The sequence below is a fragment of the Chamaea fasciata genome, unplaced genomic scaffold (genome assembly GCF_029207755.1).
Source record: "Chamaea fasciata isolate MVZ Bird 193981 ecotype frontalis unplaced genomic scaffold, bChaFas1.0.hap1 SCAF_15, whole genome shotgun sequence".
Classification (NCBI taxonomy): domain Eukaryota; kingdom Metazoa; phylum Chordata; class Aves; order Passeriformes; family Sylviidae; genus Chamaea; species Chamaea fasciata.
In genome coordinates, this window is record NW_027094100.1 from 2,116,408 (window position 1) to 2,141,065 (window position 24,658).

The following is a 24,658-nucleotide window of genomic DNA, read 5'->3' on the forward strand; positions in this document are numbered from 1 at the left end:
TTGTTGTTTGAGGATCCACTTTTCCATTTCCAATGGAGATGAATATTTAAAGTTCATCCGAGGAGAACCCATTCCTTTTAGCAGGAATTCAGGGACTTGCTGACAAGTACTTGAAAGTACTGCTGGGAAGGAACAGAAATTAATTTCAGTGGTTGCTGTATGTTGTGCCTTAAAGCTGCTTACGTTTTATGTTAGCGATACATGCTTTTATGGTACTTCATAAAGAATACTTCTTTCAAGCCAAATCTTAGAAATAAAAACAGCAGACTTCTCATGTAGTCTGGACTGTATTTTAGAAAAACTTAAGTGTTTGGTAGTTGGAGTAGGAGGATGCAGTTCTCTTTTTTTTACCCTTTTAATATAAAATGCTCCCCACCCTCTTAAAAATCTGAATTCATCTTGCAGTGAATTCACTGCATGTTTCTAGCATGTTCCCACAGGTTGTTGTTCCTGAATTGTGTTAATAATCTGTTTACTAAGCTGTCACAGCCTAGCCTAGCTGTCAGTTTCAACAGCTACACTCTATTTACAACAGCTAGTCAAGGAAAGCATCTGAATTTTCTGATTTTTCTACCTTAACTTTAAAATATGCCTGTTATTCTTTATTAATTCCATGAGGGAATTAATTAAATTAAACGTGCCATTTCTTTCGCTTGTGACATTTTTTCTAGAGCAATTTAGCAATCAAAGAGATTATTTTATTTTTCTAAGTCGTTTTCTCAGTATTTTCTCTATTTAGTGGACTTCAAAATAAAAACATGTTTTGCATAAAACCCTGTAAAATTGCTTTATATTTCTATAAAATGTGCTGTCATATTTAACGTGATTCCTGTCCTATGGTTGTGTAGTTAACATATATATTGCTTTGTTTGTTTTCAGACGTTTGGAACAAAACCTCATCAAAATCATTCCCCCTGGAGCTTTCACCCAGTACAAGAAGCTTAAGAGAATGTAAGTTTTAATAAGACCAGCATGCAAGAGCAGTCATGAATCTTCTAGCTTCAAGTTCAGTATCTTCATTTTAGAAACATATTGGCAATTCTGTGTTGAAATCGCTGGGGATTGCACAAATCATCTCTTCGGAGTGTAAGCAACAATGGAATTTGGTTCAGGATGCCTGACAGTGCATGAAATCCTTAATAGTGCTTAATTTCACTTCCTATTATAAACGGTGTGATTTAATTAGTTGTTAGTCTGTTCAAACTTCAAATCTGCTTCCTCGGAAAAGGCTGGAAGTTCCGTTTCCCTTCTCCTCCGCTCTGTGCCTGTTTGCAGCACGTCAGGGTGGCTGACCCCAGCTGGAGCAGGAGTCGCGTTCTTGCCGAGCGCTGAGGAGTTCTTTGTAGTGCTTTTGATGTCGTGACGTTGAAATGGTTTGACTGTTTACAGGAAAACAAAGAAACCTGCTGGAGCTTGTTTTCTCTGTCGCTTAATCACCAGTAGATACCCAGATAATTCTTCCTTTTATTGCTTCTTGTGTTTTCTCTTTGGATTAAAAGAAAATGATAATCCTGATGTGTAGCAGTGCTGTCATGCAGATAACACGGGGCATTCCCACCAGTCAGGTTTTTCTTTCATTCTTGACTGATGTGTGAGAGATGATGTGACAGTTCCATGATGACACAAATAATGGCAGAGCAAGTAACCCCTGCTTCTCCACAGTATGGAGATAATGATGTTGCCACTGGAGCAGTAACTTCCAGAAGCCGTCCAGGCTTTGTAGATCAGCGCTAATGCCGCTGAAAAAATGCCTTTGCAGTTCTTCTCTGATGTGAACAATACTGGGATTAAGACACTGTCAGTTTATTTCACAGAAGACACTGGATTGTCAGAGGCTTTGGGAAACTGAACTGAGCTTGCACCATACCATTGATTTAAGGGCAAAATTGCTGTGTTTTCCAGCCCCAACTTAGCAAATTCCTAGAGCTGAAGAGCTGTAAAAATGGATCTTAATATTTAACAGGTAGAATCATCAGTCTTAGATGGTCTTTATTCTTCTGTCTTACTTTCAATATAGCTGTATGTATTTTTAAAGAAGTACTGTATAGGATAGTAAGATGGTAATTTCAGTGAATAATGATGGATCCCTTTTCAGTGGCCTAAATTGTAACTTTTTTATTATTAAAATCACTCCGTAGTTCTTTCTAAGGTATGACTAATTTTAGATTTTTGCAATGTTTTACTGTCTTTTCACTTTTTTTACATGTCTTTTCATGATTGGTGAGCTCTAGTTTTATGGGAGTTGACCAAAAAATACTCTTTAATGTCAACAGCTGCCCTGTCCAATGTAGTACTTGCTATGTGAAATGATTAATGTTAGAATTTCGCAGCAGAATTCCATTAGCAAGTGGTGCTAACAGCTTTTTGGGGTATAATTGGCATATTCATTGAGATCTGCACTCATAATGAAATAATAAGTTATTGTGCCAGATGATCTGTGCCAAAGCTTAGTTAACGTGACAGGATCTTGTGGGAGAACTTGGGGCAGGTATTGGGCTGCAGAGTGTCCCATAACGAACCTGATGTTTTGCCATTTGTTTTTCCACCTGTCTCCTTGTTAAAGTTTAGTTCCTGCAGGACTGTGAAGCTCTGGATTGAGCAACAGTTCTGTTATACATAGTTCTGTTGAGGACATTTTTTTTTCAGCATTTAAAGAGATTATTGACACCATCTTCACAAGATTCCCAGTCCTGTTAACACAAAAATACTCTTTGGTAAAAAAAAAATTACATCCTGAAAAAAAAAAGAATCATCCATCCTTTTCCTTTAGAGGAAGGATGAGTTCAATGTCACTGAAGTTTTGTTAGCCTTTCTTCATTTCTGTCACTTTGATTTCAATGAGCAGTGCCATAGCAGTAAGACTATCAATTTAATTAATGGATGCCCTACTGGGGGTACAAATGAAGAACATTCATATAATTGTTGTTATTATTACTATTAATTACTATAATAATATTTTATATTTTCAGAGGATAGTATTAGCATAACCCTGTAAATTGTATTGTATTTTTCTCCATCTGGTGAATAAATATGCAAGAATGTTAGTGATAATAGTCCTCATTTGCAACTCTGCACTCTCTGCATTTTGCTTCTTTACTGAGTATTTCCTGCAAGATAATGAAGTTTCCTTTCCTTGACTAATTAGATAGCTGAGATTAATTATTAAATTAGATCCACTTGTCCAACATAATCTTGCTATGTCTTGATATTATTAGGTCAAGATGATAGCAAAAAATGTATATTAATTCAAGTGTTATACTTGCACATAGCTGCAGTTTGCTGTTTGGAATGTCTTCAGTAACTTTCAGGATGGGAGAGTTATTTCGGTGATCAGGTGTAGTAAAGGAGCTGAAACCTGTTTTGTCTTGGAATTAATCATAATTGCCCACATCTCCTGTCTCTGCTCTTCTGAGGCTTTTAACTAACAAGCTTGTAGAGCAAGAGTGAGATGAGAGCCAAGTACATGGGATAACTTTGAACGATGTGGTTGCATCTCTCTAGCTCTGATGCTTGTAGTGGCATTTCATGTTGTCACATTTTAGCAGAAAAAACATTGAGATTTCACAGGCTTCCCAGTAGCTTTGCGGAGTTGTGACATTTTTAAGCAGCTTCTACAAACTAAACCATATATGACAAGGATTTTGCTGAATACTCTTGTCAAATGAGAACAGTCCATTTTATATGTTGGAGATAATCAAGTAATCTGTTTTTAATAATGTTGGTCAACAAAGAGAGTATTCAACCAAAGCTATTAATAGTTTTGCAATTGGCTGCATCTAAAAATAAATCTGTTTTGTTTCAAAACCTTTTACAGTGGAGACATTTAAGCCATACAGTCATATGTTACTCAGCAACTTGCAGGAGTATCCTTGCTCCCCTGGTGCAAAGTCAAAACCAAATTACGTCCCCAGCTGGTGACTGAGCACTGCCACCCTCCAAGGTGTGTGCAACAACCTTTTCAGAGATTTCTGCCGTGCTGTCAGAGGTGCAGGGAGGGAGGATGAGGTGACTGATGTCATCCCTGCTTGAGCGGATCCCTGATAATTTTATTACATTTCCAGTTGAAAAGGCACACTTCCCCTGAGTGATTCTGAGATACCCTGAACTAAGAAAATGAGCCTTATGTCACCTAAATTGTCTTAGCTGTGCAGCTTAGAAAAGCCTCTCTCTGTCTCAGTGTAAATGAAAGACATAATAGGGCAATCTCACCAAAGCAGGCCAGACAAAGGGAACAAAAATACCAGGACAAAATTGAATCCTTTTCTCTCAGTCAAGTCAGAAGGAGATGGAACCTCCTTATCCGAAAGCAGTGGAACTTGGCCTCTAATGGAAAGGAAATAATGTGTCTAATTATCTGCTAATGCTGATTGTAGTGCATCTGCATGAAGTGAGAGAGTGCCGTCGCCCAGCGTGGCATTTCTGCACGTTCAGGCACCATTAGTTACACACTCATTAGTGTCCCGACATGGGGAGAGAGGAAGGATGCAAATGTTGAGTAGCAAATCACTAAAACAGTGAAATACTTCTCTCCAAACTAGATGCCCCTTTTCAGAGGCTTCTTGTTGTTCAGCGAACTCGCCTTTTCCCACGATTTTGTCAGATTTTAATACATCCCTGAGTAAATAGATAGGACTGATCCACTTAGTACTTCTGCTTACTAGATAGAAAGCAATAGTCAGTCTAAACAAGTTTCACAAAAAGCCTGTATAAAAAAAAAAATAAATGTTCCTACTTTCACGGTGACGAGTTTGGCTGCTGTCAATTGAGCTGCAAAGCCAAAACTTTCCATTAAACCTGTGCTGCTAGGCAGGATGTTGTAACAGAAAACATCAGCAGATTGCAGAGCAAGTCTTTATGAGCTTTAATAAAGAACCAAGCCTTAGAAAACTTACCAAAAAACCAAACAGAAAAAAAAAAATCCCACTTTACATGGCTAGATTTGAAAAGAGTTTGAGGACCTCATTAGAATTTTAACCAACATGATTTGTAGCCCAAAAGATGTAGAGAATGGAAAACCTCCTTATTTTCTGATTAGTAAGTGATCATTCAAGTGATGTTTTATTTAGTTTACTTGGATCCATAGCATGTGCCCCATTGGAAATATCAGTGAAGGTGGACATGAAATACTGTATTGCTTCAGCTATCAGTGAAGAGATTTGATGCCACTGATACAAGCTTGTGTCAGCTGTCCGGGAGTGCAGTGAGGTGGCTGAATGGAGGTTGTGTCCCAGCTCAGCACCTGGTTGAACTGATGGACAGCAAGTCTGGATGACAGTGACAGTCACAGCGAGGCACCCAGCTCTGAGCACCTGCCAAGTGTAGTAAACTGGGCTCCTCGTATAAAGTTACTGTGGCACAGTCTGTATTTATCTTTGTCCTCTTGGCTGGTCATGATTCAAATGGAAGAGTATTTTCCAAACCAGGAGCACACTTTATTTTGAAGATACAGCAGGCAGTACTGAATCCCACTCACGCCGCAGCCAAAGGGGTGGAATCCTGCTGGGCTCCCTGTCAGGGTCTGCAGTGCACTGGGGGTCCCCACAGCGCTCTGGCTTCAGAGCTCCACAGTTCCCGTTCAGATGCTTGAAGGCTTCCTCCAGTGCCTGAACTTCACCAGGTCAAGGCTGAGTGGATTTTGTGCTGCTTGTTTTTTCTAGGCCCTTAAAGCCCAGAGCTCAGTGGAGCAGTGCTGAGCTCCCTGCCTTGGGATCAGGGGCTGGGTGGGCGCTCTGCATGATCCTCTCTGTTGTTATAAAGTTGGCCTTCCAAGCCTGCCTTTAAATGTTCAGACCGCCTTTAAGCTTTGTCATGGGCTGCTCCTCATGCTCCAGGGCCACCCAGCAGGGTCACAGTGCCATCTCCAGTGTGGATGGCTTTGGGATGGTTTATCAACGTCACTGTTGTTCTTCCTTAAAACCTTTTTTTTTTTTTGTTTAACATTGATGAAATCAAAGACCTTATTAAGAAGGTTGAGGCTTATTATTGAGGCTGTGGCCTGTCATACTGACTGATGTTTTCTGATCCTTCCTGGAATTTGCCTATCTCTGTCATTACATAGTTCATCATTTCTCTGTGATTAATTGAACATTTACTTCTGTTTTTAAATCAAGTGTGTTCTTCCAATAAGCTACAGTTAAAATATTGTCATTAGATCCCTGTTTACTAACACTTTTTTTTAAAATCCTTCTTTCTTTTCGCAGAGACATCAGCAAGAATCAAATAACTGACATTGCACCTGATGCGTTCAAAGGCTTGAAATCTCTCATTTCATTGTAAGTAGAAAATGGAACTGAATGGGCATTTGGGGAGAGCTTGCATGTAAGAGGAATAAAAATGATAATGTGCTGTCTGGGGGAACATATGTTTCTGTGTGCAACTGCCAGCTTGTGTGAAGCATCTGATCTTTTGTAAATGAAAAATTTTGTAAATGAAAAATGAAGTTTAGGAAGGAGGGCTGTCTACAAGTCTCTCATAAGGCTGCTGACTTCTGCACTTCCTCAAAGCAGTGCATTCATCAATCTCCTGTACACGCGCACCTGCAGGCTGCTCCGTGCACCCCTGCTCCTCATGGCACACCAAAACCTCATGTTTATACACCTTAGCTGTAATTACTGCTTTGTTAAGCTGGAAGGGGACTCAGATATGATTTCATAGAGAAGATAAAAGGAGGGTAGATCTCTTGACAGCCATTTGTTTCTCTTTACAGAACACAGAAAACTGATGTAGCGCTAAGTTGAATTTACATGCAGCTGTATTTCAGGCTAGGTACCCACAGCACTATTAAAACAGTCGAGCTCTTAATGGGTGTAAAGAGCAATACAAGGTCAGAAGCTGCACACTGAGGATAAACTAGGAGAGAGTGGTAGAAAGCCCCATGTTAAGAGAAGAGGGAAGCACAACTGGAATGATATTTACCTGTGTTTAAACCGTTTGGAAACAATCCTCTCATTAATATTCATGTAACCCAGCTTGGTTTTTAAAAAACTGTAGTTTGTTTCTACAAGCTGCCATAGTTTTATTTTCTCAATACCGGACTATTCTGAGAAACTGATTGATTTTTTGACCAGAAGAAGATCAGAAAGTTATTAAGTACTAAACTTACATGTTGCAGTAAACCTCTGAGCCAGAATGCAGAAGGATTGGCCCTTTCTTGTGCCCTGAATCCAGCTGGGAGAATGCCAAAAATATATATTAAGTGTTGCTGGTGTTTGTTGAATAGTTCAGGCGGTGTTATTCAACATGCTGTGGAAATGGTCAAATCCCTCACTGCTGTCTGGAAACAATTCAGCAAGAGAATGACATTTACTGAACGCTACAGTTCTGGCTGAGCATGGAACTACTGCTGATGCTGCAGTGCTGCAGCTGCCTGGTCCTGGCAAACCTCCTGGCTAGGAGTGAGCTGGACAGGCAGGACACTCCCACTGGGCTTGACTTCCCAAGGCAGAACTTACTCAGCTTTAGCACAGTTACCCCCAGGTGGCCTCAGGAGTGTGGGACAAAACACATCCGAGTGGACAGAGAGGAAATGAGAATGTAAACTGGGCAGGGGTTTGTAGCGTTTTGACTTGCGGACAGAAGCAAGTGACATGAGTGTGCATTCTCTGCCCAGTCATCCAAGGCGATATTTTAAGTGAATGATGTTTGAATGTGTTTCTGTCCAAGTGGGTAAAACAGTGCTTAAGTTATTGCCAGTAGGTTATGGCAAGGAGATGAGCTGCAGCACAGCAAAGGCTGTAGAAAGGGAACTGCCTCCAAGTCTTCCCTTTGTTCCACGTTTGCCTCAGTTTCCATCCACCACAGACCGACAAAGCTGTAACACAGTTTCTCCTCTCCTTGGCAGCCTTGTTTCTAGGACAGTGTCAACTCCAGTCTTGAAATTATCAGCCTCCTCCTCTAGGGTCAGTTGTGTGCTGTGTTTTTACTTTCTTTTGAAAGGTTTTGCCCCTGCTGTTCATTGCGGGTAGCTCTTACAGATGTTTTCCCCATAGTTGACGAGCCATGGTTAGTTTCCTCATCTTTCATGACCCGTCACCCAGCCCTGGCAGGTTCCTCGCTGTAGTTCTTTCAGTTTCTGAACCCTAGAAATCTTTATGGAGCAAGATGATATGCTGGTCAGCAGAATCTGCGTTTCTCTGAAGAAAGCTTCCCCATGTTTCTACCCCACAGAAGCAGAGCGTCTTCTTTTGCCTGAACTTTGCCACAGCCACCAGCCCCGCTGAGTCAGGCACAGGAAGACAAGTGGACTCCTTGGAAATGCCAGCCCTCCCGATGGCACTGCCAAAGGGGAGAGAGCAAGGAGGCAGAAATGAAGTGAGACAGTGGCTTTAGCAGTGTTTTCTCTCTTAGCAGCTCAGTCTTCTGCTGCCCAAGGCCCCAGTGACTTCACTCAGCTGTGTGCCCTGAAGCACTGCTCTGCATACAGGGAAGGACTCCCACTGTTCCTGCACCTCAGTCAGATGTGATTGGTGCATACATTTTAATGAGGCATCACCGAGGGTAAATCTCTGTGCAGAGCAGCTGGACTTTTCAGCCAGCTGAGTTCCGACCAGAAGGAAGGAGGGGAAAGTATTAATGCACCAATGAGAGTAAGCAACTTGGTTTCCATTAAAAGTGAAGTGCTGCTGTACAACCTAATATCCTTGCGCTTTTTTTGGTCTGTTTTTATTCCCATCTTGTGCTCCTCCCTCTGCTCCCTGCTTGCATGCAATCACAGTGCTCCCTATGGGTCTGGAGAGCCAGAGTGCTCCTCTGGAAGGCAGCCAACGTTGTTAGTCTGCCTGCCTAATGCAGGCCTATATTTAGTGGGTTCTACTCTGCTTTCTCCTGAAGTCAGCTTGGCTTGGTGTTTCCAGGCAGAAATGCTTCTCAGAGTACTCTGCCTGTTGTACTTGTGTTGAGATGGTAGAAAAAAATAGTACATTGCAGTTTTCAAAGCACGGGGATGTTTGTAGCAGAAGCTGTTTCCTCTAAAAATGTATAAAACTTAAATCTTTTTAAAGTGCTAAGTGATCCATGTGCTAACAGGTCATACATTTTTATTGGAAATCCATATATTTTCTCTAACAAGAAATTCACCTATGGGAGTCAAACAGGACGCAAAATGATTATACTTGAAAGCAGCCATTTCTGCCTTGGGTTTTCTCTGCATTTAGCAAAAGAAAAGCAAGTTTGTTCCTGTAGGGTACTCAAGACTTCTCCATTCCCCAGATGCAGGAAAAAATAAGTTATTTTCTCTGTGCCCATTTTTCAATGGGATTTTGTTCCCTATTCATATTACTCTTTGGAACACAAAATTTCTACAGAAACATTTGGGGACACCTAACTTCTTTTTTTCCTGGTTGTTACAGAATAAGGAACTGGAATTAATATGTTTTAAGAACTTTTATTTTTTTCTTCTTCTTCTTCCTTGAGTTTACTGGCTTTTCCTTTTCTTCTTCTTGTGCTGGAAGAATTAATCTTGCCATGCAATACTTCCTTCATATAAGTGTCAGAGCAAATAGTACCCTTGCTTTGAGAAGTGCGGCAAAATTGTTTGGTTGCAAATGAATGTATTATCTGAATTTGAAGGAAAAGTCTGAGAAACACTCTGTGTGTAGTACCTGGTGTGTTTGTGTTCCAGCGCCTCTGCAGGAGCTGCAGTGGTTAATCACAGCCCAGAGCAGGGGGGACAACAGGAATAGTTTCATGTTTCAAGCTTGCTGCACACACTTTCTAAAGTAAATTAGTTTCTCATTGAATCAACTCAGAATCTGTCTTGTATCAGTGAGAGAATTGTATCAGCATTTAGTTATTGTTAATAGTATCAAAGATAAATGTAATTCTTGGGGTCGGTAAAGGTCCCACAAATGTAGGTTTGGATGGCCATATCAAGACTGTCTGGGGACATTTTATGAGATGTGACAAAATAGTCTAAGCCTCCAGAGTGTTAAACTGCATGAATAAGTTTTAGACCATTGCAGAGGGAGAAATCCTTTGGTTTTGTTCATATACAGAATTAAGCTAATGAACACTTTCAAAGCTTCGATCAGCCTGGGCACAGAGACAAGAGACAGCTTAGGTTTTGACATAGCAGTCCCATTTAGACCATCATCTCCTGGGTGATGATGTATGGGGTGTCATTCATGGTGATTTGAAATCTGCAATAAAACACTGTCTATTGCAATAGCTGACAAACTTATTTTAAGTTAACGAATTGCTTTCGATAGTTTTACTGTGATTTATTTAGCTTAGCTTGTTCTGAAGAAATATGAAATAGTGCAGGGGAAAAAAAATTACATGTCCAAGTTTCTTTTAGATATTACAAATTTATTGCTGTTTTTATCCCTATCAATTTGTCCTCTTCTGAAAACCTGAATTCGTGTTGAGCCTGTGCCATTGTACGTAGCTTGGGAAATATAATTCTTCCTAGCAAGAATTGTTTTCACAGTCTGAAGGAAAGTTAAAAGCATTCTGAGGACTGAAAAAGACATTGCATAAAGTCACAATTTGACACTTCAGGAAGAATGTTTCAGCCCAGCCAAAATAAAGGAACACTTAGCTGGAAACCATATGGTCGAAAGTAAGGGATTCTGTGCTAGGCTTTCATACCTCAAAAAACTCTGTGTCACCTTCAAGGGAAAAATCTCTGTATTCTGTGATCTGACTTAATGAAGCAGCTAAATTGCAACTACATTTGCTAGTAAGGGAACTGAGGAGCAGAGACGTAAAATAAAGAACACAGCAATTTTTGTTTCACACCCTTCGAAGGTGGCATGTTAAACTTCAGTGCATCTGAAAGGCCACACATTGGTAAAGTCAGGGCAAATTCCCTCATTTTAAAATGGTGCAGGAGGTCAGAATGGAAGGAGACTGTGAAGAATCAGTGTAAATTTCATGTTTTAAGACCCTTCTGCTGAAGGTTTGGTCCATCACTGATTATAGTCTCACCCAGCATACTTGTGGCTACGTGTGCTTCCTGGGCTTTGTTTGTGTTCGGTGTGTCCCAGAATTGCAGATCAATCTATGCAGGGACTAGTTGCACTGTTTAATCTTTATTTCAGATATAACAGTTGGGTTAAACAGTGAAACTTGAAGTTTAGTAGTAACAATTAATTATTTAATTGGAAATTAAGTATCTATTTAATTGGAAATTTAATGTCTTGGGATAGATACATCTTTAGGGGACTATACAAACATGATGCCAGAATCAGGCTGAAGAAACACAATGGCTCATTTGTGTCTGTTTTGTATTTCTATAACTTCTTGTTGCAGATCCATAATGACTCTTTAGGGTGCTGCTCCCAGGGATTTCCAGTGCTTGCAGTGCTGCCTGGGGTCTGTGCTTGATGTGCTGTGGTATTTGTCAGACCCGAGGCTGACTTACTTTCCTAAAGATGAGAAGCCAATGAAGAACCAGGAGCCCCCACAAAAAAAAATCTTAGTAATTTTTCTGGTGTTCTAATAAATGTTTTAATTCACTGATTCACTATCTATTGGCGGCAATTACTGAGCTAATTTTATTTTTATAACATGTTAACTTTGTTAGTGTGTTTTTAATTTAAAAAAAATGCTTTGGGTCTAAAATTTCAAGTGCTTTGGGATAGAAGAAGGGTTGTGTTCCTGTGCCAAGCTTGCACATTAGCCAGGACACCTGCGTGTCTTGCAACACGTGTAAGGGAAGCAAGTGAACACCATTTTTAGAACTTGTAATGCCAAAGGCCAAATCTCCTAAAATTTACCACTGCTGGTAAAAGCACTGGAGATTTAAAATGAGCTCTTGAATTGAATTGGTCGTGTTTCCTGCTTTGTCAAGTTTTTTTTTTTGGTTGTTGTTTTTGTTTGTATGTTTGTTGTTTCGTTGGCTTTTTGGTTGGTTTTGGGGCGGATTTTTTGTTTGTTTTGGGGGGGGGGTTTGGGTTTTTGGAGAGGAGGGTCACAGGGACTCCCAGCCTGGCTGGGGCAGAAGTTGCTGGATCAGAGCAGGAGCCGGCCCAAGTCATGATCCTTGGTGTGTGTGCTCTCCTGGCTGACACAGAGAACTGTGAGCAAAGCTGGGTTTTGGGCTTTTTCCTGCAGTGAAGGGCAATGAGAGCTGCAGAGGGGAGCTGCAGAGCAGTGCAGATGTCCCCTCCTCTGTGCAGCCCTGGCAGGGCAGGCAGAGATGGCACGAGCTCGTGTGGTTCTGTGCAGTGCTGAACATGAATATGAATTAGAGACAAGTGCCTGAGCTCTCATACTGACTTTTGTTTAGGTGCTAATCTGTTTGAATGCTAATGTGCCACATGCACATAAGCCAAATTAGTTTGGAAAATGCTTATTTTCCTTTTCATGGCTTCTAAAAATCGGAGCTTTGTTTTATTTTATAAGCTACTTTGATCTGTTTTGTTTTGCTCAAAATAATAAAGAAGATGTATAAACACGTCCCAGGTTGAAAGTTCAGTAGCACACTGCACTATGACCTTCTGACTCTCAAATCAAAAATAAAATTTTAAAAATTGCTTTGAGGGTCTTATTTTGATATTTGCATTCAGTAGTACCATAAGACATGAGTGTTGATATTTCTTTAAGGTTTTGCTTTCCGCCCTAAGTGTTTTACCTCTACAGCCAGAATAACCCCTAGGCTGAAATGTGGATGTTTTTACTTTCCATGGGCATTTTGTAAATCTTACCTTCTCAATTCTTCTTTGCTGTTGTACTATGAATTATTGATCAGGATTGCTGATCCTGCTCCTTCACAAAAACAAGGAAGATATTTTTCTGACATCCCAGAGTTTGCAGTCTAAACTCGGTGTACAGATGACACACTTGCTAAAGAAAGGTTTCTCAGAAAGACTGAAAGGTGAAGAGGAGGCATACTGGATTCTGTGGGCATTCATGTTTTAACCTTTCACAAATATTTTATTTGCAGAGGTTTTGGTTTTGCTTTCTGGTACAGGTGCACACATCTTTGTTCAGAAGGAAATATCTAAGTCAGCCTTTCACATGTTGGTTTAGAGCCCAGTGAAATCCAGGGACTTAAATGTTTTGTCTTAGCGGTGCTGTTAAACCTTTCCAAGATCAGCCACCACTTCCGTCTAGCTTCGGATAGAGTATAAAAATCTTCATTTATTGCATTAAATTTTGTTGAAATAGGAAATTGTGTATGTCTTTCTGAAGCTAAAGTTAAAAACCAGAAAAATTGAGAAGCATTCATTACTCACAAGAAACACTGATGGAAGCAGCACATTACAAATACCTCCTGACTCTGTACTAGAGAGAGAAATTGTTACGTTTGTTTAGAGAGAATAGAGTGCTGGATGACCCTTAGTTTCTTGAGTCGCTCTTCAGTTCCTGCTAAACCGCAAAAGTAATGAAAAATTTGGTTTCGGTTTAGGTTTTGGTAATTAAATGGTGTTGTTTTGTTGAGGCTCAGAAATGAGCTGACCTGGGAAGGCTCCCACAGGGGTGATGGGCTCCCAGTGAGTGATGAGGAGTAAAGTGAAGTGGGGATGCTCTGGGAAGGCCAGGGGGCGTTGGAAATGATCCGTCGCGTTAAGAGTTTGTTTTTCACTGTGTTCAACTCTGCCTAACAGTTCAAACGTTGTAAGGCAGGGTGAGCCAGGATTTCAGCCAACATCCAAGCCTCACGTGGCCTTTTGATTCATTGCCAGCCTATTGTTCCACATTAAAAAGTGAGGGACTCAACCAGTTTAGTGACACATAAGCAGCAGAGTTTTGGCATGAGCTGGTTTATAACCATTTGCCATGTCCTGTGCAGAGCACAGAAATTACATGAATTCCGTTTTTCCCAGTTTAAAGTGTTTAGGTAAGGTAAAGTGTTGTCAGAGGGAGCCTCATCATCTTCCCTCTTAGCAGGACTCACATGAGCTCCTCAGCTACTCCCTGGTTTTGACAAATGACACCGACCTGCAGAAATGACGTGAGCGAATCCTTCAGCTATGATTGAATTTCTGGTGTTCCTGTCATACATGATTTTGCTCTGATCACTGGGTAACACATCTCAGCATAATGGTGGTTCTGTCTCTCTTCCCCTTGCCTTCAATTTCTAAGGATAATTTATGTGCATTTTTCCATTAAAAAATGAAATGCTTTTCATGTTAAAACTGAATCATGGATATCAGGTCATATATTTATGGTTGATTAAATATACACAGTGACTCTTATTTTTGTTATTAAAGCTTTACTGATTTTTATAACTAAGCCATACCTAAATTATTTTTGAGTTCCTGAAATATATGTCTATTTCCAGTTCAGGATAAAGTTCTTTATATTAGTTCACTGAAATGGTAACAGCAGCTGGTGAAGCCATAATATTTTATCCGATGATGCCTGTGTCACATTTCATGCCAATTACTGTATCTTAAGAGACTCGGTTATTTGAAATTTTATCGACAACCAGCTCATGCTCTCTGGCTTTTAAAATTCAGTATTACTGAGCAGAATTCTAGGTTTTTGCGTCACACAATGTGCCTTTCAGTGGCTAAAATAATTCTAAAAAGGAAAAAAAAAATCCCTTAACAGAATGAAAAATATTTCAGATGCAGTTTTTGGATGATGTCCAGTTTCTACATTAAAAATGCCTTCCAACACCAGACGAAGCCTGAATCATAACGACTCATTTAATGCCATGTGCTCTCTGAAAAGAAAATGAGATCAGTGGTTAAATGAAATGCCCACAGATCCTGGGCATGGTGCACCATGATCAATAAAGATGATAATGCAGAGATGTGGGAGGACACTAAACTGGGCTGTTATTTAAGATTTATTTTGTCTTCCTGAATCTTTCAGAGTGCTCTATGGAAACAAGATCACGGAGATTCCCCAGGGCCTTTTTGATGATCTTGTGTCTCTGCAGCTGCTGTGAGTATGATCCCTTCCTCTTCTTTATTTTACTGACTTGCTAGATTTACCGCTCTTTCAGCTTCTGACATTAATAGAACCACCTTTTCCACAGCAAACTCACTGGGATGTGCTAGTCTGTTGTCTCAGTGTCAGGCAAGAGGGAGGCAAGGGCTGAAAAAACTAAAAAAGGAAGGTGTCAACAGTTTTATAGCACAGTGTGTATAGTGGATAATAGACACAGAGGATTTAAGTGTGGGGTGGAAATGAGAGACTCGGTCCAAGAAAGGAAATTTGGTCACCGGCTGATGCGTGGGTGGGGATGCCATCTGATTGTTTTTACACATTTAGCACTTGTGGTTGAATGTCTGGATCCTTGAGGGCTTCTGTGCTGCAAGAACCTGCTGGGGCAAGTGAAAGGGCAACGAGAGAGGTCAGATTGCTGCAACTCATGCTCAGTTCCACATGCTTACTATGTCAAATGGGGCTTAGTTGAAAGAGAAATGATTTTACAATATATTGTTATTTTAAGTATTTTTTGCCATATGTGATTCACCTTGCAGTCATGATCGGGGTAAGACATAGAGAGAGATATTCGGTATGTGTTAATGGAGCAGAAAAAAATTTCCTGAGCCAAATGTGAAATTGCAAATTTCACTCACTCTTGTCTCCACGATCACATTGGGAACCAGTAACTCCTTCAAAGGGAAGGGAATCATCATCCAGTCAGTAGAGGGCACAGCAGGGAAGTGAGTTTAATGTGTATCCCTAATGTTCTGATTACCATCATAGATGATGCACTCAGAAAATAAAGGTGATGTATCAAAAGTGAGTCAATTGTGGTTTATGTCACATACAGCACTCCACCCCAAACAGTAAATCATATTTAATATAGATTAGGAAGTAGCTTTTAGACATGTTACTTGAAGCATTTTTGAGAATCCTGATGCAGCCAGCAATGAACTTCCCAAGGATTGTCATTGCCATGGGATGTGTCACTGTGACTGCAGCCTTTGCTCCCCCTATATGGGATAGCAAAGTCAGCTTAGATTTAGATCAGCATTCATGAGCAAAGCCAAACAAGTAAAATGAGATCATTGGAACTACTCTCTATGCTAAGTGAAGGACTACTCAGATGTGTAATTTATCTCTAAGACCTTAATTGCAGACGTGGACACCACCCTGTCCCAGAGCAGGGCAAGCAAGAACCCCTTTGGTTTGGCTGTGACAGTCCCTGAGATGGGTCGTTTTATCTTCACTCTGTGCACCTTTTCCTGGCAGCTCCTTTCCTCTCTCCTGCCCCAAAGCTCACAAGTTTTTTGGTACTTCAGTGTTTCCGTGGCAGCCTGGGCAGTAAGAGAAATTTTGGGGATGGTTTTGCAGGTGTGAGGATGGTAATTACGAAAGTGCTGAGGAGCTGGGACTCGTCCTACCTTGACCTCTGAGAAAAAAACTCTATTTTAAAAAATCTGGGATTTACAACCGTCCTCTGCAACCCAAATATTTTACAGCTTTGAAGAGGTACTCTTCTTGTTCTGTCTCATCCAGGACACTTTACAGATAGAATCCTTCCCAACAGGAAAATATAAATAAGAAAATCACTCAACACATGGATCACCGTGTCCTATAAAAGTTTGGGTCTAGAACTTTTGCATAAGGCATTAAGCAATTTTAATTCCTTTATAGAATATTCCTGGTGTGCATGTAGAGTGGCCTTCAGTGAAGTGAATATTTAAGACAAGATACAATTGTTTTTAGCCAGAATTAGCTCAAGTGATGCCTTGTTGTTAAGGAGGCAAAATCCGTGTGCCAGGGAACCACTGAAAGGTGTTGTGCTTCAACTGTTCAAACACTCTCAAGCTGAGACAATGTAAGTAGGTTGCCTTGTTTTGGGATTCCCAAAATGCCATGACCACGGAGCTTTCCAGGGTCTTCTTCAGTGCGTTTGTATGTAAAGTATCTTTTGGCAAGGAGAGCACTCAGTGATCATGTTTTAAATGCAAACAAATGGCTGCAGCTTTTTGGATTGTGGCTTTGAAGCAGCTGCTCTGGGATTGCTTGTAGTATTTTAATGGCTACTAAAAAAAAAGAAATAAATGGCATTCGTTGGTCTTAGACCTGCTGTTGAGCAATTGGAAGAGTGCCCTATGATTAGATCTAATTTAGTGTTCCATGGGCACTAGATTGGATTTCTTCTTATTAGTCTGGAGACACTGTGATAAGAACACTCTGATTAAGGTACCCTGGTAGCCTGTCTGATTTCCTGAGCTGGAGCAGGAGCAGTTTTGAAAATGTACTGGCTTTATAATAAAGCAGGACACAGTGACAAAAGAGGGAGTCCTTGTGGGTCCTGTGTTACTTAGAAGGAAAAAACTATTATTTAGAAAGAAAAGATATTATTTAAAAGGAAAAAAATAACCACTGTGAAATTTCAGAACAGATAATATTGTTATTAATTGTTTTGGATAGAACTCATCACAGTTTCTCAGACATGTAATTTTGCTTCAGTTTAAATCTACTGTCACAATATAGGCCAGGATTATTCTGTATTCTGGCTGACTTGTTCTCTCTAAGGGCCTAACACTGGTGTCAGGAGCCCCAGAGCTGGATGGAGGGGTTCTCATCTCAGGCATGGTCACATCTTCAAGTGTCCTGTTTGACTTTGGTGCAGGGGAAATGAATTCAGAACAAGTTTTAGACCACCTGAGTGGCATCACCATTCCACATTTCTGCCCTGTAAGGCAGAGGTGGTGAGCCAGGATTATATTATATTTGGCAAGAAAATAACTAGGCATGGTTAGATAATAAGGATCTGGAGGTTTTTTTGTTGAGGGATTAGGGTGTGGTTTCGTTGGGCTTTTTTAATACCCTATGGGTTTAATTCAAAATATTGTTTCTGAAGTTTCGTTATAAGTAACTATCTTAAGTAGTTAACTTTACCCACAAAAATAATTGCAATTGGATTTTTGTTAAATTGCTGATTTCACAAATCTTACGTGTTTCTTAAGAATGCAGTGGTAACCAACAGAGCAGCAAGAATGATTCTTTGAGTCCAGCTACACATCTGTTCTGTGGAGCAGAAGCTTTTCTTGGACCTTGTAGTTTTCCTTATCCTTTTTGAAGGTGCCAGAGGAGAGGATGATAGAAAGCTTTGTAGCTACTGTACCCTACCCTAAAAGAAAACCTTCTTTTCAGCAGGTTGTATCAAGTGCCTTCTGGGAATTTCAGGTCAATTTGGGTTTGAGAGATCTATGTTGTGTTCCAGAAAGGGATACTGTGTTTTGTTGGGGTGTTTTAGCTTTTGTGGGTTTATTTGATACAGTGAACGGAAACTTTCATTTTATTGGGGGAGCAATTCATCCAAGCTGTGAAATAGTGTTTGATTAATTTTTTTTTTTTTCATTTCTTGCATTGAAATGCCAAAAGAATGGCAAGGGCTTCAGCTTAAGGAGGAAGTTTCCAAGTAAGCGTTAGCTGTGGATGGTTAGTCCAGGAGACCTTCAACTGACCTTGGGCTTTCTAGAAACTGGAAGACATTTAAATGTCCTGCTCAGCTGTCCTTCAGTTCCCCTGGAATGTGGACAGGCTCTTTCAGGAACCTCTGAGCTTGCCAGAGTGCTGCCAGTCACTGCATGGGGGGCAGAGCACAGTCCTGAAGCTCTAGGCAGCCCTGGGACAGATAAACCCAAAACCAGCAATGGGCACCAGGTTTGTGAGCCAGCATTTGTCATGTCTCAGTAAAGCACTTCCCTCCCTGCACCCAGACTCAAACAAACACTCTGGGAGTCTTTTTACTGCAGCCGTACGCCGTGCCCTGGCTCCTGGAACAAGGAGCTATCATAAAATCTCTGCTGTTTAAAGAGGCTGTATAGCACAATAATATGAGGGATGAAGTCTCATTTCTCAAATGTCTGGCAAGTAACAGTTTTCAATAAATCCTTTTCCTTGAGGAAATTTACTTTGCATAGTTACTAATCATACAAGTGCTCAGGAGTGTTGATCCTAAATCTTCTGCTTGTGATCCTCATGTTTTCCTGAGCAAGAAAAATCCCCGTAGTGGGCTCTGGTTTGATGTTGCTAAACATCAGGAGTTCTGCTCCTGTGGTACATATATTTTAAAATTAGAGGCTTGTTGTGTTTCTCTCTCAAAAAATGAAGCCAAAAGCTTACAGCCTTCTCCTCCTTCACCTAATATCTGGTCATTAGGGAAAGCTCAACGCTGCACTTGGAAAGGACCAATAATCATATCGGTGCCTGGAGTTTGACATATTGACAGATAAAGCGATGTCAAAAGTGGAGACAGATTATCAGTCATCTAACCTGGGTTAAAATTGGAACTAGATACAATATTTACAACTTCAGCTGACCCTAAAATAGACTTGTATGAAGTGACAAGCCATGTGCATGCTTTCAGAAACTGCTATCATCAGTCTTCCCAAAATTCAACTGCTCAAATTTTGGTTTGAGTGATTGTTAAATTTTTTCCAACTTGCTTTTTATTCTGTTTTTTTTTCTGGGATGAATATGGCAGATGCTTGGTATCCCCAGCTTTTTTCTGGTGAGGTTGCGTGGAAAGTATCTTCATGGCAAATTTGCCAAGTTTGAAGTGCTTGTGTTGATTTGTAATTCTAAATTGAATCCCAGTAGATGAAGAGCTTAAAGCAGGATCTACCAATTATTTATAGTTTACTTTCGGGGCTTGATCATTCTCAAAGGGAATGCTGTGATGTACAGACTCATACAGAGTATTTAGAAACAACAGGATGTACATCAGTTCCAGTATTTGGCATTGTATACATTGCACTGTTGTATACATAAATATATTAACCAGCTATGTAAACAATACAGAAATGTCAGAATAAAGAAAGTAAAGTTTTCCATTTACAAGTCTTTAATAGCACAGTAGTCTCTTCTCTTGCCCATAGTGATCTGGGCTTTAAGTGATGTATAAAATCTTTTTGTTCTGTGGAGTTCTTAATTTTTCTCATGGAGAATAGACAACAGACAGTTAAAAAAAAAAAAAAAAAAAAAGAGATCTTGTGACTAAATGTAAGGGGAAAACGTTTTCACAATGATGTCAGGTAGTTGGAGTAGGCTGCCCAGAAAGCTGTGCGTCCTCTGTCCTTGAAGGTTTTAAAGACCAGACTTTATCCAGACTGGATAAAGCTCAAGGTAACCCAATCTGACCTTGCAGCTCATCCTGCTTTGGCAGCCTATCAGGACAAGAAACCACTGGGGCTTCCTGGAGTTCTGAATTATCCTGTGATCTGGTGATCTGCATTGACTGTGCATGAATGAGTCATGCTTTGTGTGGGTTTCAGACCAGATGACCTGGAGGTCCCTTGCAACCTATGTCATTTCTGGGATCTGTGAACATAAATTCTTAGCAAAATGACAAATGAGGTTTTCTCTTGATTACTCAAAATATTTCTGGCTACAGCATAGAGACTATGCCACCCTCACCCTTCCAGTCCAGGACAGAATGCTCTCTGCACAGACCTGTTTAATAGCTTTAGAATTGCTTTCCAGCCATTTGCCTCAAGCTTTTTTCCTTCAGATTTCTGCATTTAGGTTGCTATTGTGATAATGTTACTAAACTCAATAGCCGCTGTTAAAAGTGAGGAAGCAGCATCTGCCAGACTCAGAAATACAATTACAGTCAAGCACTAATGAAAGACTGCAGCAGCATCTGCCTTTCCTGTGTCACTGGTGCATGCAGCTTCCCAAAACAACTGCTCATCCCCACGTCAGTGTGACCCAGCAGCCCCTCTGACGCCAGGGCTCCGAGCTCGGCTCTCCTGACAGAAGCTCTCCTCCTTGTTATTACTCACAAATCTAACTGCTGGCCCTGAAAGTTGTGAAAGTGTGTTTGTTCTGTTGTGCATCTGAATTATCATGTGGTTACCTAGAATCAGCTGTGATCTAACCTGCAGGCAGAAGTTAGACACTATTGAATTTCAAATAGCAGAAGTCTGGGTGCTGCGAGAACACGTGTTTATAATTCTCCAGATAGTAACAGAAGTACCACAGGATTGTTTTTTGGGTGCTGTTCAACCGGAGTTGCAGGCTTTTGGATCAGAAAAGGAATTTCTGAAATCTCTTTCTAAATTCCCACAAAAACAGGACTGTCAGACTGTGCTCTCTACTTCCTTCTTGACTCATTATCAGCTCGCGACTTTTCCATTTTAATTTACTGCGAATAAATTTGTCATCACCATCATCCAGCTTCCTGAACATGGAGAAACACTTGAAGCTGGTTAAGCAAGCATGATGATGATTTCATGCTGGTTGTTATCAACTGAAGCACCGACAGACTCTTCAGTGGTCAGTCATCACATTAGAAAATGTAAATTTTAGTAGATGCTTAAATATCTCGACACAGTGAGAGGCAATCAAAATGCTCCCTGACAGTCCAGACCATCTTTAAATGTTCCTGAAACTTAATACAATTATTTTGCCAATAACCTGGCAGGGGCACACACGATTCTGTCATTAGATGTTGCTTGTCATTGGCTGCTGGGATGACCAGGTGCTTGACGAGATATTGCTGTATCGACACTTCAGCTGTTCTCCCATGAAAAATTGTGTTAAATCAAGGATGACACTTGATTCCCTATAAATTTCAAGAGAGAATTCTGGAAAATACATGCTAATTCTTAAAAATCTTTTACATCCTGTAACATGTATTGTATATCCTAAGGAAAGCTTTCTGTGAGAATTCTTTCTTTGCTGCCCTGTAGTGCCTCTGAATGAAGGCGAAGCCTTCAACTATTGATATTCTATAAAGGTCATGCCTGTGCAATTTGTATTCTGCTGTTACCCAGGCAAAACTGTTACCCGGTTCTCCTCTCCCCTACAAGTCTCCCGTGCCTCTTACATCTGTTTTTTCTGGTGAGTTCTCATTTTCCCCAGTGGAGTCTGGCATGTGGGATGTGCCAGCCATTTCATGGGATGCCAAACATTTTCATTCTCATCGTGTTGTCGTTGCTGTCAAAACACAAAGCTGGTGAAAAAGGAAGAGAAGCTTTTCAGTGCCTCGGTGCTGCTTTTCTCCCCGGCACTTTCCTTTAGGCTCACTCATGTATTTAGGATGATTGCTGCTCTATCCTGCAGCACCAGAGGCCAGCCTGCAGCCCCCACACGTGTAAGGGTGCCAGGCTGCTGTTGATTCTCCAAGTTTTGTGGTTATTTCCTGATATTTTGATTACTTGACTTCACTGAGATAAAAATACAAACATGGCTAAGGGTAAAAGCCATATAAACATTCCCATTTGCTCTTAAAAAATAATTTTTTCAGTCATTTTGGGTTTGGAGTTCAGAATGTTATTTAAATGTTAATCACTTGAAGCTGTGCTTGGGCATATAATTCAATTATGGGACCATCTTAATTATGCAGATGGTGCTTATGGGCAGCTGATACAATTACAGAGCCAATTCAGTGCACATTCATTTCGAGGGCTTAGCTGAAACATGTTATTATTTCAATGTGTGTGGACAAATCCACTTTTTCAGGAAACGGGTCCATGGAATTGTAATAGTGCTCTGCTCAGCTCGTTGTTTCAATGGTGTGCAAACCACAAGGTTTTTTACCATTCTGCCTTGTTCTGTGGTGGTCCAAGGCTTGTGAGAGGTTCCTTCATGTTTTTTACATATCCAGAGGGATGAAAATGGAGACTTGAGTTACTAATCCATCATCCCTCCGGGTAGCAGGCGGTTTTATTTCTACTTGAATATTTAACCTCCTTTTGAATGGTGCCCCACATCTGGAGGCCGTGTGTAAATCTCATCCAATCAAGCTGATAACAAAATAGGAGAATTAGTGGAATTTACTTTCACCATGAATTGGTGCAAAAATAAATACTGTGTAATTCCTGCTAAAATAGAACTCCATTTTTAATGTTATTTCTTCTTTTGGTGTAAGTCCAATAAAGGAGCCTTCAGTATGTTTTATGGCCTGGTTTAGTGTTCAAGGAAGATTCTGCTTCCTGGAATATGTTTTTCTCATCTGCCTTTGTGTTAGTTTAAAAAACCTCTTAAAACCACTTTTAACTCCATGTGAGGCCTGCCTTGAATATCTAATTAAAAATTAGATGCCATTAGTGGAGCTGGGAAAATGAAGAAAGATTAAGTAAAGAACTGAGATTTATAGAGGAGAATATTCATAGCGGATATTTTAAAATAACTGAGAGTTTTGAAAGGAATATGAACCTTAATGGTTCTGGCCAAAAGTCATCATCTAACTCACGGTAAGTAGGAGGAAAAAATTTTTAGGGATGATGTATTCTGCTTCCTCAGTTTTTCATTTCTCCCCCCTGTTTCTCACTGATTCTGAGCAGAAATAATTATTAGTGTACCTCACCATGCGCCCCATATGGCTACACCTGGATTGCTGTTGAGCAGACTATCTGTGATACACAGAATCGGTGGTGTCACCTCAGAAAAGCTGCTTTCCCGAATTCCCACCTCTAAACAATCTGGACAAGCACTTTTCTGTTCCACATTGCTCAGATGCTTAAAGGAGAGCGTGTGCCTCTGTATTTGTGGCTGTATAGAGGATCAGTTGCTCTCATTTTCAGTGTTTGGCTTTAAATAAATGTCACAGATTATATCACCATGAACATAGTCATCAAAAATTTGTGCCAGGAAACCTCGTCACGTTGTAAATTCTGTTTTCCAGCATGGGGTTTATTCATGTTTTGTTGAAACTAATGGGGGAATGAATCTGGATCCAGTGTATCCACTGCAGTTGCAGGTCAGTTTTGCTCAGAGGGTTTTTCAGTGGGATGGTTCAGTAATGTGGACTTTGTGCCCGATCTTTGCACGGGAGGGAGCGGCATCTGCCCAGGGCAGCTCTGCTGTGCCCTTCTGAGGCATCCCAAGAAGACACACTGGTTACCCACAGGTGGAAATACAGCTGTAGTTCAGTTGTAAATTCTCTTATTGCTGAGACTGTTTTCATTTTTTGCTTTATGGCTTGTTACAAATACTGCTTGCAACATAAACCATTATTGTTTTACTGGAAAAAAAAAGTTAGCACCTAGCAAAATCAATTGAAGCACATACTTGTTTTCAGTTTTGTTCCTGGGTAGCTCAGGTGCCACGCCTCTGTCATGGGACAGGAACAGCCAAACCAAGCTGGTGTGCGTTTCCTAAAATTGGGGTCAGACCGGGGCAAAAGGACAAGGGGTGGAAACCAAAGGATTTGTAATGCCTGAGAGCATGTCTAGGGATGTTGTTCAAAATTCAATACCTGGTTTGGCCTCCTACTACCTTGTTAAGCCATTCTTTATGGATGAGATACTCTACAAGCTGCAAAGAGAAATGCAGGATGTGTGAGATCCGAGAGGAGGAAGTTGCTTTGGTTTGGACACACGAATGGCTGTAAGAAGCAAGCAGGAAGGGATGGAATTGCTGTAGGAGTGAAGGAGGAGGAGCTGTTCCTGTAGCCCAATGGGAAAATTACCCTTTTACTTTAGGGGGAGCCAACAGGAGTGTGGATTAGGTGTCATGGAAATACGGATTCCAGAGGGGTCATACTAGTGCTGCTTATGATTTCATAAAATTGCTTTAGCTATTAGTTCATGCAAAAATGTAACCTCATTTATCCATCATTGCCTTCTATGGGAGTTTCTCTTAACTCATGTCAAACTTCATTTTCCACAATGTATAAAGGAGGAAATCTGGGTAAATTGATACTGACTTTCCTGTAGGCAGGGAAGGGGAGTTCTCTTTTGGAGCCCTCTGATTCCAAAGCATTCCCGTTCTCCCGGAGTTCTCCATGCTGCCCAAGTCTGCCTTCATCTCCTGGGTATCACAAACACCGTAACTTTTGGCTGCAGCA

General features: G+C 40.6%; 1 protein-coding gene across 1 annotated transcript in view; it reads left to right on the forward strand.

The window, feature by feature from the left end:
- Nucleotides 1-24,658, forward strand: part of SLIT3 (slit guidance ligand 3) — a 474,694-nt gene that overhangs the window by 319,589 nt on the left and 130,447 nt on the right. Inside the window, exons 11-13 of the mRNA XM_066197152.1 lie at nucleotides 880-951; nucleotides 6,201-6,272; nucleotides 14,767-14,838. Coding sequence (XP_066053249.1) covers nucleotides 880-951; nucleotides 6,201-6,272; nucleotides 14,767-14,838 — 216 coding nt within the window. The remainder of the gene's footprint in view (nucleotides 1-879; nucleotides 952-6,200; nucleotides 6,273-14,766; nucleotides 14,839-24,658) is intronic.